The sequence below is a fragment of the Episyrphus balteatus genome, chromosome 3 (genome assembly GCF_945859705.1).
Source record: "Episyrphus balteatus chromosome 3, idEpiBalt1.1, whole genome shotgun sequence".
Classification (NCBI taxonomy): Eukaryota; Metazoa; Arthropoda; class Insecta; order Diptera; family Syrphidae; genus Episyrphus; species Episyrphus balteatus.
This window is the reverse complement of record NC_079136.1, coordinates 1,171,435-1,188,099: the sequence shown is the minus strand read 5'-3', so window position 1 is coordinate 1,188,099 and position 16,665 is coordinate 1,171,435. Positions and strand designations below refer to the sequence as shown.

The window sequence follows — 16,665 nt, the reverse complement described above, 5'->3', positions numbered from 1 at the left end:
ATCGACAACTAAAACAAAAACTTTTAATGCAGAATTGAGGTACATTTAAAGTTAACAAATTTTTACTAATTCGTGGAGTAGCAAATACATGCAGCAAATATGCTTCACTTTCTCTTATTATATAAAAATCTCACTAAATTTATAAAATATCGTTTCCAGTAAAATTTAAAAAACATTTTAAATTTCTTCCATTTTTCTTCTAAACACACATTTTGTCTTTTCAACATAACAAAATATTTGCTTCCAAAGAAAATTTCAAAGAGAAAAATTCCTCCTGAAACACAACAAAAAAATTAATACATTATACAATATTTATCAATTGAAAATAATTCGCACCAGCAAATGCCCATCCAAAAGAAAGTGCTATAAAAGCTCCCTGTAACATTCGCAGATTGATTGGTTGTATAATGTAATCAGAGCTCTCATTTTTGTTATTTTTATTTTCCTTATTGTTGTCAGCTGCGGCGGCAGCATTGTTAGTTGTACCATCTTGTTGTTCAAATTTTTTCATCAATCCCTTGACATTGACTAAACGAGATAGCGCTTCATATTCGGCATTAGTCATTTTGTCAAGAATTCCACCTTCGAAAAGTCTTATTAATCTGGAAATCAATCAATTAATTAACATTTTAAAAGAAAAAAGGAAAAAAAGTTCATTCCAGAAGAAAATTGATGGAATTCATATTGAAACCATTGATATTTTTCAAAAACAATTTTTTTCCGGAAAGATGAACTTTATTTCATTACACATTGTTAAGACTATCAAGAAAGGGACAACCAAGTTGAACAGCTACTGCAGAGTACCTTGTATACAATTTCTGGCTCAGTTGAAACGTTTTAAATCCTTTAAACAGTATATTAAAATATATATATATAAAAAAAGAGCTCAGTTTAAGGTTTTTAGGAGTAAAATGAGGCAAGAGGAGTGGAGAATGTAGGAAGGTTTTGGTGTGAATTGCTCGATGGCTTTCTCATCAAATTTTCATGGGGTGCGATAAGGTCGACTAGAGCCTAGGCGAAAACCCGACATGGGTTCAAGATTTCCTTAGACCTTGACTCTACCGTTCTTCCCTGTCCGCTCCTATTACCTGAAATTTTAACTCAAAGCCAAGCTCTAAAATTGTTTTTTTTTTAAATACCAAATTGTTTCATGTTAAAGTAAAGAGTCTCTCGTCCTCCCATAACCACTTTGTTCTCTAAACCATCTGCGATGAGTTTGATTCCAGATTCAACCGAATCAATTAAATAACCTTCATAGTCCACTTGTTGTTTCATGAGTGCATATAAATTTCGAAATATCTCAGTTCCATTCTGTTGTTAGAAAAGTTTTAAGAGAAATGATCAAAAGTAAATATATAAATCATCAAACCTGAAGCATTTCAAGTGATGAACTATCTTTCTCCACATACAACCGATAACCATCACGCAGAATAGCCCTGTGTAACTTTTGTAAGTTATTAATTGGCTGTTCATGAGCTGGTCTAGCAAACTGTGAAGTTAGTTGGGCAGAATAGACATCAGCAAGGACATACGTAGCCGAAATCCAGAATACAATCATTAAAAATTTAGCTCTATAACCGTTATAAGGCTCCGAACATGCTTTAAATTATTAAAAACAATATTTAAATTTAAAAAAAAATTAAGTTGATAAAAACCTACATTGTTTTAAAAACAATTGCACTGTAAACCATATGCATCGATCTAATAAATTCATTGGCATTTCTTCATTTCGTTCTTGATGTTCTCCATCTGCGGTTATTTTTGGACTTATAGGAGTAATTTCATTTAAATACTCCGCATAAAATAGCATTTTACCAAACTTGTTTTTCTGAAATGACAACTTGTAGGGAATTGCAATAATCATGTACAACATTGGTCCTGAAAGTACAAGAGTTAGTATTAAATACGGCCAGACGTCCTTTTTGAAAGGTCTCAACACTGCTAATGCCTCGTTTAGTCGACGTGGAGCATGAGTAACGAATGCTCCAGAATCTGATAGTGTAAAAAATGAAAACTCAACCGCTCGTCTTCTTTCCCAACTAAGACTAACGTCTCCAAGAAGCAAGTGAGCTCTCTTAAAATAAAAAAATATATTGAATGAGTAAAAGCAATAGAATCGAATGTGTTTTCATTTTGATACCCGTTCCTGTAAAAGTCCTATGCCACCAGTAAAAGATGTATTACTTTCATCATCTGTCCTAAGTGATCCTTGAGTTCTGCCAGGCGTATCAATATAAACAAAATTGAAATTCATACTGGTTGCCAATAAAGTTAGCAAACGATGATCTCTTCCACCCGTTACATTCACTTCTCTGTAATCAGTTGTATCTAAGCTTAAATCAGTATCGTAATCCCATTCTTCAAAATTTACAGTGTCGTTTTCGTAATTCACCCAAAACCATGGTGGAGACTAAAACAAATAGATGCAAATTATTTGGATTCATACACATGTTTTGGGTTTACGTGAAAAACTGGAACGCGAAGAACTCTGCCAGCTAAATTTGAATAGACCATAGCCGAAGATGGCAATAATGGCGTATGATAGAGTCCAAGACTTTCGGCATCAAACCAATTAACGAGCTTCAACTTTCCTGATTCCGTTGGACTATCTTGACTATAGTAAATTCGAAAACTGTATTAAAATAAACATAATTATTTTAATGAGATTAATTAAAGTTTTTGTGTATTTTATAAACAGGTTGTCCGTTAAAGAATGGATAGGCCTGATATAGCTAATATCTTAACTTATGACCGTTCTTAAAAAATCACTTATAGTAGAATTAGGGGATACAAAATATAGGAACGGATTCTTCCCCTTAACGGGGAGTCTATTTTAATTTGCTTTATCTTAATTTAAATTTAATTTAATTAAAAAAAAAATCGTTAAATCCTTTATATGGTTTACGAAAAATGAAGAAATCAAGAAAACGTTACTACGTCAGGCACATTTAATTAATAACTTTTCTATTTCAAAAGTAGGACTTTGTATTTACACTGCAAACGTAAAAAAATCGTTAGATCCATTTTCCATTTTTCATTCCGATCATATGACAAGTTCCATTAATGTTGGTCCCCTCTAGATTATCACCCACAAACTTTAATTACCGAGTTTGAAGTTTCAGGTGTTTAGGCTATAGTTCCAGAGAAAACAAACACATAGACAGACGGACAGAATGGCGAGACACCTTTTTTTCGCATTCTTTATCATATAAATATCATATGTCTGATTGTTATCTAGAATTTTATTTCTTTTACAAAGCCTAAGCTTGACCTTAAGTAATTTCACGTGTAAATTTTTTTCCACCCGAAATATAACAATAATAATAAATCATATATATTATTACGGTTGTCGAACACCCTTTTCCGGGACTTACACCGAACAGATTTTAATAAATTATATCTTAAAAAAAGGCGAATTTCTGCCGCCAGAATCTGGAAAAATATAAATATATAAATGTTTATAATTTTTAAGAAATCTTAATTTGTTTAAAAAATAATATTCCAGCCAAAATGAATTTTAAAATGACTTTTTACCCCTTTCCAATGAATCTGGAAATGTTTGACATGGCGTGTTCCTGTTCACATTAGGGGTGTTCGTATATCATTAGTTCGTATCATCAGGGGCGTTCATTAGGCGAGTAAATTCTCCGATTTGCTTAAAAATTCTGATGGTTAACATTTTAAGCATAATTATGTACAAACAAATTGCAGATAAGTTTGGACAAAAATATGAAACCTGTCAAATTTTAGAAGTGGGGATGAAATGCTCTCAGAGAAAGAAAAAATTGTGCAAAAGTACGCAAACTCTTTTAGGACAAAATTATCATTTATTAAAAGAAAAAAAGAAGGCACTAGCTGTTGAAAGATTTCAGACTTTTGTCCGAAGAAATTTTTGGGCAGAAATTTGCAAGAGGAGCTCTCTTTTTTGTAAAAAAAAAACTACACAGTTTCAGTCTAATCAAACAGGAATTGGGTTAAAAAAAGTTGAAAAAAGGAGAATTATTTCTGTTTTAGGCAGTACCTAAACAGCCCTGTTACATGTAACATTAGTTATACATTTTTATTTCATTTTTGGCACACAAATTGAAAATGCCAACTTTTGAGGTTCTGGGTAGTCAACCTCCGAAAAAAAAGATCACTCAAAAGTTTTATTTTGTATTTAAGTGCCTTATATCATGTTTTCACTAAAATCCAAATGAGATATTTTCGTAAACTATTTCATTTTGAATGTCAAATGGTTAATGGTAAATTGCTAATCCTCATCGAGATAAAATGGATCGAAAGATTAATTTGAAATTAAAGGCCCCAACCCATAGAATCCGTTCCACCCGTTGTGTCAATCAATCCGTTGAAATTGAAGGATGGGACAGAAAGGGGTGACCCAAAGAATACGTTGCATGACGGATTGCTTTTTGACAGCTCACTTTAAATTCCAAGGTGTGTTCGATATTTTCTCGATGAATGTGCACTAAGGAAGTTCTGATGCAAGAAATTGTTAACTATTATCGTTGTTCTTTTTTTTTTTAATAAAATAAAATACGCTACTAGACTTTATGTATGTACTTGCTCTTCAGTTAAAAACAATTTTTAATAACAGATTATCATTTGTAGATATGACTTTGGCATAGTAAAATTGAACTCTACAACAGAATTTTAGTATTTAATTGATAAAATTTATTAGATATATCATTAAATGTTACTTTTATTACATTTTCTTCACAAATAAACAACTAAAGTTCACAATTCATAAAATCAGAAAAGAAAAGAACACAGTTCTTAGTTCTGAAATTCCCCGGTGTGCACTCCGAAACAGAAAATCGAGCTGATCTATTGTTGACAACCAATGTCAAAGGATACGAGAGATGAAAAAGTAGAAAGTTGGGCTATTTCTTCCGTCGAATTCGTCAAATACAAATAAATGATTTATTTTATTCATTTATCACATAATACGATATTTTGATAGGAATAATTATATTCCACATAGTGTAGTTCCGATAACCAATGAAAGATACAAAATATTTTGCTTATTTTTTACTTTGGTGTACTTAGCGTAGTTCCTTCAACATCAAGTGCGGTCCTACCTTTATTTTAATTATTCTTTCAGATCATTGAACACTTCTACATATTTCCAAAATGATTGGAAAGTGGAAGTGTTCATCGCTTTTGACAGGATCTTTGGAATAAGTTCAGTGGGGAACTTCCAACGATTGTCAGTATAAGAAAATAGTCAAAAGAAAACAGAAAAAAAAAGAAAAAAAAAAGGAGGAGCGAATTGTGATAGAGTTTTGTGAATTTAGTTCGTGTTTTCCAAAATAAATATGTAAAATTAATTATTTTTTTTTTAATTAATCGGAAATAAAAACTTTAAATTTGAAAACAATCGCGAAATATAAAAGTTTTTGTGGTCAAATGATTTCGAACACACAGTGTTTGTTGTAAGTGTGTGTGGCAATATGTTTTTTGTTTACATTTTCCATGCCGAGATATGTCAAATTAGAAAAGGAAAAGACAAAGATAGTTTTTGGAATTTCCCTTTATGAAAAAAAAAACACCGCCAGAAACAAATCAACAACAAACGTTTAATGTCGTTTTTAATTGGCAATCCGGAATTGTTCTTCGATTCAGAATCCCAATTGAACAGTTTTTTTTATTCCGAAGAATCTGAAGTTTAACATGTGCCACATATATGTGTAATCGCGCCAAACTTCATTTGTGCTGCAAACATTTTGTACTGCTAACATTTAAATCTATGAATGTGTGAGTGATTCTGCTTCTGATTCTGTTTTTAAAACCAGAAGAGAAATTCTGTTTTTTTTTCAGAATTAGAACTGTCAGTTTTGATTTTTGGTTTTTTGTGAAATTTTTTGAATCCAAAATGGATGAAATGCTATGGTTTTTGTTTTTTTTTTTTGTGAAAAAATTTGTTTGCATCCATCATGGATGTAATGGCCTTCCACTGCGGAGTTAATATTAAAAAAAAACAAAAGCGACTTTTCTGACAGACAGCTGCCAAAGTTTATGTACAGTGGTGCCAAATATTTGCATGGATTTCAAAAATCAATATAGATAAACAAAAAAACACACCTATGGTTTTTTTTCAAGATTTTTTGTAAGTACATATATGTATGAACATATTCCGTAGGAACATTTCATCTTCCATTTGCCAGGAAAAGTCTGGGAAGTGTACCTATGTATGTACATATATAGTATATACATAATGTACATAAGAAAAAGGCCGGAATATTTGAAGGCTCCAGGGGAAAAACAGCACAAGTCCATTCCAACTCATTTCGAGAAAAATGCATTTTTAAATTTTGTTCTCCATACAACTTAGTACTTAAAGCACACAATTTATTTACTTTTTCAGCAAGGCTTAAATTTGTTTTATAAAAGTAAGGATGCCATCAGATAGTGGTCAGTAAATACTACAAAGACCTCATCATTCGTTTATTTTTGACAAAAAGTGGACATGTGCCGTTTTTCCCCTGGACCCTTCATTTGCTCTTTGCGTGCTATAGGGGCGTAAGTGTTGCACCCCTATTACGATTGTCAACTATCAATTCTTTGCCCCTGGGTAAAAAGGACTTACATAAATGATAGTTTACCAGAAAAACCGATTGAAGTTGAAAATCGATGAATTTTTGAGCATTGATCCTCTTATTGTTATAAGAAAGAGTTACTCTAAATTTATGTTTTTGATACCAAATAAAAGAGCTTATTCTCTTTTCATCAAAACCCGAAAGTGCAATTTTGTGACTTAACCTCTTTGTAGCCGAAAGCAAAGAATTTATAGTTGTTAAAAAAAAAATCGATCTCTTATTTGCTTTGAAAAAAATTTGAAAACGAAGAATGATGCTAACCGTGAAATGTAACTGAAAAGATCCATTAAAAAAATGACCAGTTTTCCCCCATTTCGATTTTAAAACATCAAATTTCAGTATTTATCAACTATCAATTGATAGTTGACAATCGTAATAGGGGTGTTAGGTCCGTTTAGGTACTTCCTAGGCTAAAATATGATAAGTGGCTATTAAAAATGAAAAACTATGAAATCACGTATGTAGGTAGATACGAATTTTAAAATTTCCACTTTTGAATAGCTATATAAAATTTAATGGAGTGTGAATTAAATGGGTCCAAGATAATTTTTGGAAAAGCCCAATACAACAGCAAAGAAAAATCGTCAAAGGAAAAATTGTCGTATGTAAGAATCAGACAGAAACCTTACGTTCAACAATTTTTTTATGGACGATTTAAGTTGGTGAATGCATGATTCAACATCGGTTCAAGTTCTTCAAATTGACCAAGTTTGAGATATTAGTTGCTTTGAAATAGAGTTAATTATAAAATGTATGTACAACTTAGGGAACCTAGAATTGCTAAATTTAATGTGCCATATTCATAGCTGTTTAACTTAAACTGGGGCTAATCCAATGTATTTTAAATGGGATAAACAGGAGTTTTTTTTAGTAATTCTCGACTTTTTAAAAACACACTCTGCATTTACATTTGTACCTACCTACCTATACTTTCTTTTTATTTAAGCATGCGAGAAGTCTCGCACGGGTAAGCTAGTAATAAATAAATTAAACAAAATTTCACTGAAAATAAAATTTGTATTGCAAATAAAAATATTTTGCATTAAAAAAATAATATTGCAAATAAAACGTTTTCTGCATTAAAAAAAATCCTGGTTCAAATACACGGGTAAAAATAAAAAAATTAACTTTTTCTTGGTTGTGAAAAACGAAAGTTTCTTAAAATTTATTTCCTGGTATCAATTGTTTCTTGATTTAAAACTTACGTAAGATTTAAAAACATAAGTAGCTTACATAAGATACTTTCTTATATAAACCCAATTACATATACTTGTTCAAATTAATTTGCGAAAACTTTTCAGTCATTTGAAGAACAAGGTTTATGTTTCTTTCACTCTCATTCGATGGTCGCCCTTATTTTATCACTTCTCACTTGCTGTGAATGAAACCTATAACTTCATATAAATCGTCACACTAATTCTAGAAACATTGAAAGCATGAGTGACCCTCATTTTGTTATTGTTAGTTTTGATATCCCATTACAACAACAAAAAAATACTTACGCTTTATTCCTCGGTCTTGTTATAACAACCGCTCGCATTGGTTCCTCAAATTGAACATCAGAATCCTTTGGAGCACGTTTAGCACCCCAGTAAAATATAAACAAATTAAGTCGATGGGCAAGTTTACGCTTATGAATTTGTTTTGCCAAATCAAAAGGTTTACCAAATATCAAACTAAAACTTTCAATCGAACTATGAATACCGTTTTCAATAAATTGAAAATATTGCTCATTATCATAGAAAACCACCGACTTATAATACCGTTTATGTATTAAATAAACAAATTCATCAATTTCATCAAATTGATACGTGCAATCTATAAAAATTGCTAATTGCGAAGGATTTAATCCATTGATTATTTCAGCTAGACCTGGAATTTCAAATTTTATCAATTTCACATAAATTCCTAAAAGCATTGCGAGAAAACGTAAAATAACTTACCAATGGAAACTTCAGTTGCATTTTTAGAAAATGTAAAATTTATCAAACCACTTGCCTTGCAGAACAAACAAATAAATATCAAAAGGATTTTCATGATAACCGAAGAAATACTCTGCTTTGATTTAAACTGCGATATACATTTCATATTTTGCAGATTATATAGCATCTGGAAACATTGGCATTTAAATTATTGTAGAGGCATAATTAATACGCCAATCAAAATTCAAAACTGTCAAAACTTGTTGGCATTTAAATTTTTTTTTATTAAATTTGTTAGTTTCGAAGCTATAATTATAATTTTTAAAAAAATGTGTTACACGTTTGTGTATGTGTCTTTTTAGGAATCTAGGTTATTACATAAATTGCCTTAATATAGAGGCGGTTATGGGATTCTTCCCTTCTCGTTTATTCCCGATTTAAGTAAGAGATTTAACACAAAAAATATACTTAACACTTAATTCTTAGTATTTCCTTTTACGGGGAAGTTTATAATACATAATACTAAAACGCTGATTATATAAAAACTTGCTCAGCAGCCAATGACTCCATGAAAGGTTTGACAACGGCACTTGTTGCAAAGCAAAATATTAGACCAAAAGTAATTGAGATCGGAAGTGCAGGCAGTGCCTTTCGCCATATAGCCAACAGCAATAATGTCAAGCACAGCCCGATAAGGATTGCGACAAAGCAAGCAATAGTTGTTGTCCAATCGCCATAGCTGGATGCTTTCCCAACAAGAACTGAGTAGAAAATAAAGTCACCCAGTCCGAGTTTAATGCCACCTGCAGGAGAAAAGGTTATATGAAATTTTGAAGATATTCTGAATTTTATGTAACTTACGTTCTTCTACTAATTCTCCATTTTCACATGGAACAGTGGTTGGGTGTGTGACTGTGCGGTACTCAGTCGATCGACCAGAACTGCCACCATTGCTAGCTTGTACTTCGATTTGTCGCCTAGCAATTCTCTGATCCATGTTGGAGGACCATTCTTGGGTGAAGCCGACATCAGCGTCTATGAAAAAGTTGAATTTATTTTTAAAATTAAAAAAACAAAAAAACTAAAATGTTAATTTAAGTTAATTGTTGTAAAACATAAGATTATTAGTTAAAGTTTTGAACATTATTAGAAACCCAATAAATACTCATGAATATGTTTCGATTTAGGTTTGCGGAGCATACAATTATGACATTAGCTTAAATATTTTAAGCAATGCCTTTATTTTAGTGAAAAAGAATAATTTGTTTTAATAAATACATTAAAGAATAAAAAATTAATAATTAGTATAATGTTTTAATGAATAGTACCATTTGGACGTGATCTAAAAGTCACTAGAGGCGTACCTTCAGGACTTGTTGTTGCCTGTTCACTACTCGTATTACCTGACCGTCTTGTTGATGAAGCAGCTGATTCACTTCGTGTACTAACAGCAATTGCATTGGGGCGAGGATTTATACCATCGTTGGGATGATTTGTTCCCATGTAGGAGTATAAAATTGTTGCTATAAGGAAATTAAAAATAAAAAAAAATGTTAAAGTGAACTCGTTATAAAACATATAAAAGTGTAGAACTCTGTAGTTCAAAAAATTGTCGATAAAGAATGTTATTTTTACAAATGTAGAATTATTTATTTTCTTTAAAAAAAATACTCGAAATGAGAAATTTTACTCCAGAACGGGTTTTATTTTCCCCGTGATACAGATCAGATCATCTATTTTATGTGCGTTAAAACAAAAGTAGGAAAGGTCGAAGCGGAGTAGGCTGTTGCTACTAATTACCCCCCAACGAAGGAGTGTTCCCACCAAGGCACTTCCAACAAATGACGACAGCGGAAGAATTCATTTTTAGAATCAACGGTAGCGTCACCAGTTCCAGTAAGGCCGAACTACTTGGTGAACACCTTATACGAGCTACTCAGACATATTCAGAGCACATTGGAGTCATTAAAGGGCCTGGCCCTCCAGGTTGGGGGCTTCTGCCGCCGGGGTAACTGCCCGACCAGAAGTAGGATGTAGTTTTGGAACGACGACAAACCTCGGATACGGAAGGATTTACTGATGACGACCATAGCAAACGAAATAAGGACTAAGTAAGAGGACCAAAAATACTAATTGCTCCGACTTGAAAGTTATTTACAAAAACGAATTAATGTCAAAGTATGTTAAACTGACTTTAAATGAACTCAGAGTAATACCTGCCTAGCAACCAAACAAATAATATTGTCATGAATGAAGAAAAAATATTTCGATATCAAATAATTCAGCAACCAGACCTCGAAGAAACTTTTGGTTTGCAGTTATAAATAGAGCTTAAAGTGACCTTTTTTAAGATGTCTCAATCAATGGATTTGGAGGAAATTTTGGAAAATGTAGTTTTTTTAGGCAAGGGGTTAACCTTGATTTTTTCTCGAAAATCTGAAAAAAAAAATTTGTTATTTGTTTGCATAAATATATAGGCCTTTTCATTGTGAACTCGTATCTGTAAACCAAAAGTGTTTTGAAACTTTGATCCGGAAGATATCTGCTTCCGGATGAAAAAAAAAATACTTCAAAACGTTCAAAGTGTTTGTTGAATTTTAAACAACTGCATATTAGCAGGACACTGTTTAATAGGAAGCCACGCCTAAGAACTGTTTTTGTTCTCTAATGACCTGCAAGAGTTGCGTGGATGAAGAAGAACAAGAAACTGTTCAACATCTTCTTTGAACCTGTCCATCTCTTTTCATTAAAAGAAAACTCCATCTAAGAGAATTCTTCTATAAAGTTTTAACATATTCCATTATTATTCTGAACACCTCATATAGCGAAGAAGGCTTCCTTAACATTTCACCTGTAACATAAATTCTCAGGCGGATTATATTTTAAATGTCACCAAGATAAACGGTCATCTAAAAATTGGTGTTATATAAATTAAGCAATTAGGTTTAGTGGATGGCGAAGTCGAAAAATATGGCATCAATTATGGTGAGATGGTTTCGATGGATATGTTTTTTCCCCTAAATCCAGTTTTAAGGATGTAATGAAATATTTCCATATCATTTCGTAGTGAATGTAACAAGCCCTACAAAACGGGATAGACCCTTCTAAAATAGTGGGGCGTAAAAGCAATCGATCGATAGTGAAAGAGAGAGGTTGGAATAATGTAGTTATCTGACCTATTGTATACGGACCTATTCAATTTATTCATAACCAAATTCATACTTACACGAATAAATCAGGGCTGGGAATATCTGCTCGTTTCGTTCTTGTGCAGTTTCCACAAGTATTCTCAGAGGTCCCTTTGGTGTAAGTACAGCAACCAAATCTGTTTTTAAGCAATTTATTTCAAGGTTATCTTTTTATTATTTATTAGTATTACTTACCCCAAATTGAAATTGCAGCTAATACAGACCAAGCTGTCCATTCAGGCAAGTATTTAATGAAAACCAAAGCCATAAGTGCTGCTACAAAAATAAGATAAGCTTGTTGCAAACGCAATGGTCCTTGCCAATGAATCGACATCATTCCGGCGACACCAAAGTTCCACATTATCAATATCGCTGTTGGATAATCCATTGGAATGTTATAAGCTCTCAAAAGTTCCCTAAAAGTACAAACTTGTATTAACTATCCCAAACATTGGTAATAGTCTAAGAGCCCACAACAAATTTTGGGAGTGGAGGTATAATCAAAATGTGAGTATGCAGTTTTATAGCCTTTTGCGTTCTTATAACGAATTCCAAGGTTTGGCAGCTTTTAATCGCGGATTTGTATTGTTTGCAGAGGGCTAAAAAACTTGAGTTTTCCAATTGATATAAATAGTCTTACATCACACTTTTTCATATGTGTGTAGTTAAAAAAGCTTTTATCTTGAGTTCTATCGGTCGCATCGCCGAGATTGAGGTATTCGGCGTAGGAGAAATGACAGCGCATCCTTTTACTCATGTCGTTTTCGATTGGACGTCCAGAAGCGTCCGGAAGCATTTAGAAGTCTTCTGAAACTGTTTTATTGGCATGAAAATGACTGCCAAAACGCTTCTCAGATTTAAAATCGGAAATCACTCAAGCAATCAAAAACGAAATTTGAATGTGAATTTGTACGCTATTACGGTTATCAAATATCGATTGAAAGATAAACAATAAACTTATCAATTGATAGACATTTTGGTATTACGGTTTTCAATTGATAAATTTCTGTCTATTGTGAACTTTGATCAAAATACAATTGTGAATTGCGCTATTTTTGTTTCATTTCGTTGTTGTTGACCTTGGATTTTTAACTTGCGGATTGTTATTAAAAAAAAAAAATGTAAGTAATTTTTTTAATTAGGTTTGTTTTACTTTTTATAACAAATATTTACTTTATTTAGGGCAGAGATACCCAAAGGAGATGGGAAACTTTCGTACGTTTTACCCCCCAAAACCCATTTGTTTATTTCGTGTTGTTGTAATCTCTTTTGTATTCCTGAATAAATGTGAAAAACACACATAGTGTAGCCACGGTGTTTTTACGCACACCTAAGCAAAAATGTACGATTGTTCAAAAATGTATATTTTTTCACGCATACTTATAGGCAAACCCGTATGACGTCAGAAGTTTCTCATCTCTTTTGGGTATCTCTGATTTAGGGCTTAAATAGAAATCAACCAACCCTGACTATATCTAGGAATGCTTTTTTAGAAAGTCTCGTGAGTCAAATGGATTTGATACATCCCGTAAATTTCTTTTTATAATGGCTTCCTAATATCGAGTTTATTCATTATTTTCGGTCTCTCACTTGAAAATAAAAATTTTTTTTCACAAAACCTATTTTATTTGAATGAAAATCTCCAACAACGAAGTTTTTAGTAAAAAAAAAAAATATGATGAGAAATGTGTCCCCTAGAATCAAAAACAATCTATTTTACTTTTTGTGAAAAATGAGTTAGAAACGCAGTTTATCTCAATTTTTCAACCTCTTTCTTTGAGTGTGGTTGAACACTTTCAAAGCCAACTTGTTCCAGAGTTATACATAATACAAATATTATGGTTTGCATCAAAACGAATGTATTCCATATTATTTGAGAATAAAAACAATCAAAAAAACACTTTTCCTGATATACCTAAAGCAAAATAATTTTGTTGCTAAGTTTCAAAACTAAACTATTCTTATGCATGACTTTCAAAACAACTCTATTCCAAAATGAATTGTTAAATATTTTTGGAACGCGTTGGATGACAAAGGAAAGCATAGTCAGTTTAAAATCAAAAATACATGTTTAATTCGATTCAAAAGTTGTTCTTTTAATAAAGTGGGACAAAGTGCTTAAGAACGTTTTTTTCAAATAACTCAATAAAAGAAAAAGTGAAATAGATTGTTTTTGAATCTAGGGGACACAAATATCTATCGGGAAAAAATTTGCAATTGATGGAAAATTTACATAGCAACATTTTTGACATCCATAATACCGAGTTTATCAAAAGAAAATATTCACAATAGATCTCAAATTTATAGCAAGGATACAATTTACCAAAAGTTTTGATAGTCGATCACAGTAATACCGATTTATTCATTTTGTTGATAAAAGGCCTTTGTGTTAAGTTAGATTATTTGGAAAACTCAAGTTATTTAACCCCCCCGCAAACCATAAGCCGCCATATAAAGCTGACAGACATTTGAATTCGTTATTATATAATAAAACTGCATACTCACATTTTATACCTCCACTCCCAAATTTTGGTATGGGCTCTCGGTCTATGACTATGAATAAACTTACTCTAAATAAAGATAACTAAAAATGAAAAGAAGCATAAAACTGGACAAAATCAACCATCCATGGATGATTTTGTAGCAACGGTTCTTATACAGAACAATCAACAAGACTGTCATGAAGACAATCACCACCATCAGAATAAGCGAATTAGCAATAGCATTCCAAAACTTGGTCCCTGGATCTGGAGAGGATTCATGAAACGGTGTATACAATCTATGATAAACAAAATGATAAAAATACTTCCAACAAATTGAGTTATATTCTTACAAATAAACATCGGTGGAGGAATAGAAACTGACTGCGTTAATAGTTGCAACCACCACAAGCATACAAAATGACACAGGAACAAATAGTTTGATGACGTGCTGCGCTCCATACTTCAAACCCTCGTCTTCCTCTTCCTCAGGCATATTATCATTCGGATGGCCTCCCCCTGACCCTGACGGATTATTGCCACCTCTGGCTCCTCTCATACTTCTTTGTCTTTGTTCCCGATCTGCTATCGGGGGTACATCTCCCAATGACTAAAGTGTTACGTGAATTGTCAATTTTGTTATAGAAAATTTATAATTGATATATTTACCCCATAATTTCCACCTTCATGAGGACCACGTTCGCGTTTTTTCTTTGCAGTACGTTCCAGACGATCGGGACGATCGGTGCTGGTGTGCCTTAAGCTGGATTCTCCTATGTGTCCATCCATTAGGGGCGTATTTTCTGTAATAGGCCTTGGACTATTCAAATTATCGTTCGAGATCTGTGCAGTTGAGGATGTTGATTGAGAAAAGCTATTATTCATACGGACTGAATTTCATTAGAAAATCCAAGAAAAACAAAAAAATTAAAATGAAAACAGCTGAAATTGAAAACTTTTCACTTCAGTTGTTGATGGATTTTTTTTTTTGCATCTACAGCTTTCATTTTGTAAATGGCAGCATACAGTCGTTTTGAGATGTCAAAATTAGTATGACTGCATTCAGCAAAACAGAAGGGACTCGAATTGGAATAGTTGGAATGTGCTAACAATAGGTGTGTTTTTTTGTTTATCTATATAGATTTTGTGCAAAAAAACGACATCGAGATTTTTGAAATCAAAACAATTTACGTGTTAAAAACAACAAAAACTTTATCTGTATAGATTTTTGAAAAATCCAGATAATTATCCAGATTTTACTTTCTCTCGATAAAAACAGTAGTGCCAAGGTACTTTATTTGTTGTGTTCATACAAAAATATCTGAAAATATTAACAAAAAAAAAAAAGCGGAGAAAACGAGGTTTGAAAAAAACTCTCATAGAAAAAAATAATCAAAAATTTGTTTGACATGGTTGCATTGAAATGTAAATATCTCGAGATATACGCAATGCACTTTTCAGATAAAAGTCTTAAATGGATCCTGATAAGATTGTTGAACAGATATGTATATAAAATTACCAAAGTTTTTTCGAAAAATTAGAAATAAAAATAAAAAAGTTTTCACATTTGATTTTTAAAAAATCGAAAAAAAATTCAATATGGCTACCTTCAAACGCTTATAACACAAGAACGACGCAACTAATGTTAATGGTCATGGTCTTAAAATGTAGCTAAGAATATACAGATAATTTTTGGTTTTTGTGAAAAAAACAATTTTTTTGAATCCAACATGGATGCCATGGCCATATGAAAATTTTTGTTTGCATCCAACATGGATGTAATGGCCTTCCCACTTCGGAGTTAAAATAAAAAAAAAAACAAAAGCAACATTTTTGACAGACAGCTGCCAAAGTATATGTACAGTGGTGCCAAATGTTTGCATGGATTTCAAAAATCCCGATGTCGTTTTTTTGCACAAAATCTATATAGATAAACAAAAAAACACACCTAATAATAATCAAAATTTACATAATTAGTGCTGCATTGCCGGTGATACATTTGTATGCCCGTGAGTCTTCATTTGGCTCAACTTTCCTTTAGGGGCGCACGAATTTTAATACGCGAATAATTTTATTTGAAAGATTAATGACTAAAAGTAATAAAAATAACAATTTTAATGTTAGGAAACGTGTATTTATATTTTCAATTAATTTTTTAAAGTTCATTTTTTCATACAAAAAGCATGCAATGACGAAAGCGAAGAAAAGTTCTTTTTACATACCCAAACTTGTCCCCACCTCAAATCCTATAGTGGGCCCAAGCAGTGGGGTTGCAGGGGGGGCAGCATGCCCCCCATAGCCATCTCACTTTTATACGCCTCAAACTTCAAATTCTTCGTGGTCGTCATTTGCATACATTTTGTATGAAAAATTTAAATATTTATTTTTTAATCATACTTAGGGGTGTTTCCTAACCTTAATATTTTAAAGGTATTCTATAGAGACCCTAAGCTCAAGCCTGGTACGCTGCTAGCGC

At 32.3% G+C, this 16,665-nt stretch overlaps 2 protein-coding genes across 4 annotated transcripts; both read right to left on the bottom strand.

Annotated features, from left to right (window-relative positions):
• Window positions 1-65: 65 nt before the first annotated feature.
• Window positions 66-8,710, bottom strand: LOC129913851 (ionotropic receptor 40a). The gene is made up of 10 exons (XM_055992770.1): window positions 8,543-8,710; window positions 8,102-8,471; window positions 2,464-2,632; window positions 2,141-2,410; window positions 1,660-2,074; window positions 1,370-1,599; window positions 1,140-1,311; window positions 748-844; window positions 337-602; window positions 66-274 (listed from the first exon to the last, which is right to left on the bottom strand). Exons 1-10 carry the CDS (start codon window positions 8,706-8,708, stop codon window positions 105-107), a joined length of 2,325 nt encoding a protein of 774 aa, XP_055848745.1. The 5' UTR covers window positions 8,709-8,710; the 3' UTR covers window positions 66-104.
• A 71-nt stretch (window positions 8,711-8,781) lies between these two features.
• On the bottom strand, window positions 8,782-15,208 carry LOC129913852 (presenilin homolog). 3 transcript variants are annotated; one of them, XM_055992771.1, is made up of 8 exons: window positions 14,859-15,208; window positions 14,543-14,799; window positions 14,279-14,488; window positions 11,905-12,125; window positions 11,748-11,846; window positions 9,850-10,044; window positions 9,383-9,556; window positions 8,782-9,324 (listed from the first exon to the last, which is right to left on the bottom strand). In XM_055992771.1, exons 1-8 carry the CDS (start codon window positions 15,072-15,074, stop codon window positions 9,056-9,058), a joined length of 1,641 nt encoding a protein of 546 aa, XP_055848746.1. In that variant the 5' UTR covers window positions 15,075-15,208; the 3' UTR covers window positions 8,782-9,055. The 3 variants fall into 3 exon arrangements, with proteins under 3 accessions (XP_055848746.1, XP_055848748.1, XP_055848747.1); XM_055992773.1 differs by having other exon boundaries at window positions 9,925-10,044; XM_055992772.1 differs by having other exon boundaries at window positions 9,886-10,044; window positions 14,859-15,207.
• Between the last annotated feature and the right edge of the window lie 1,457 nt (window positions 15,209-16,665).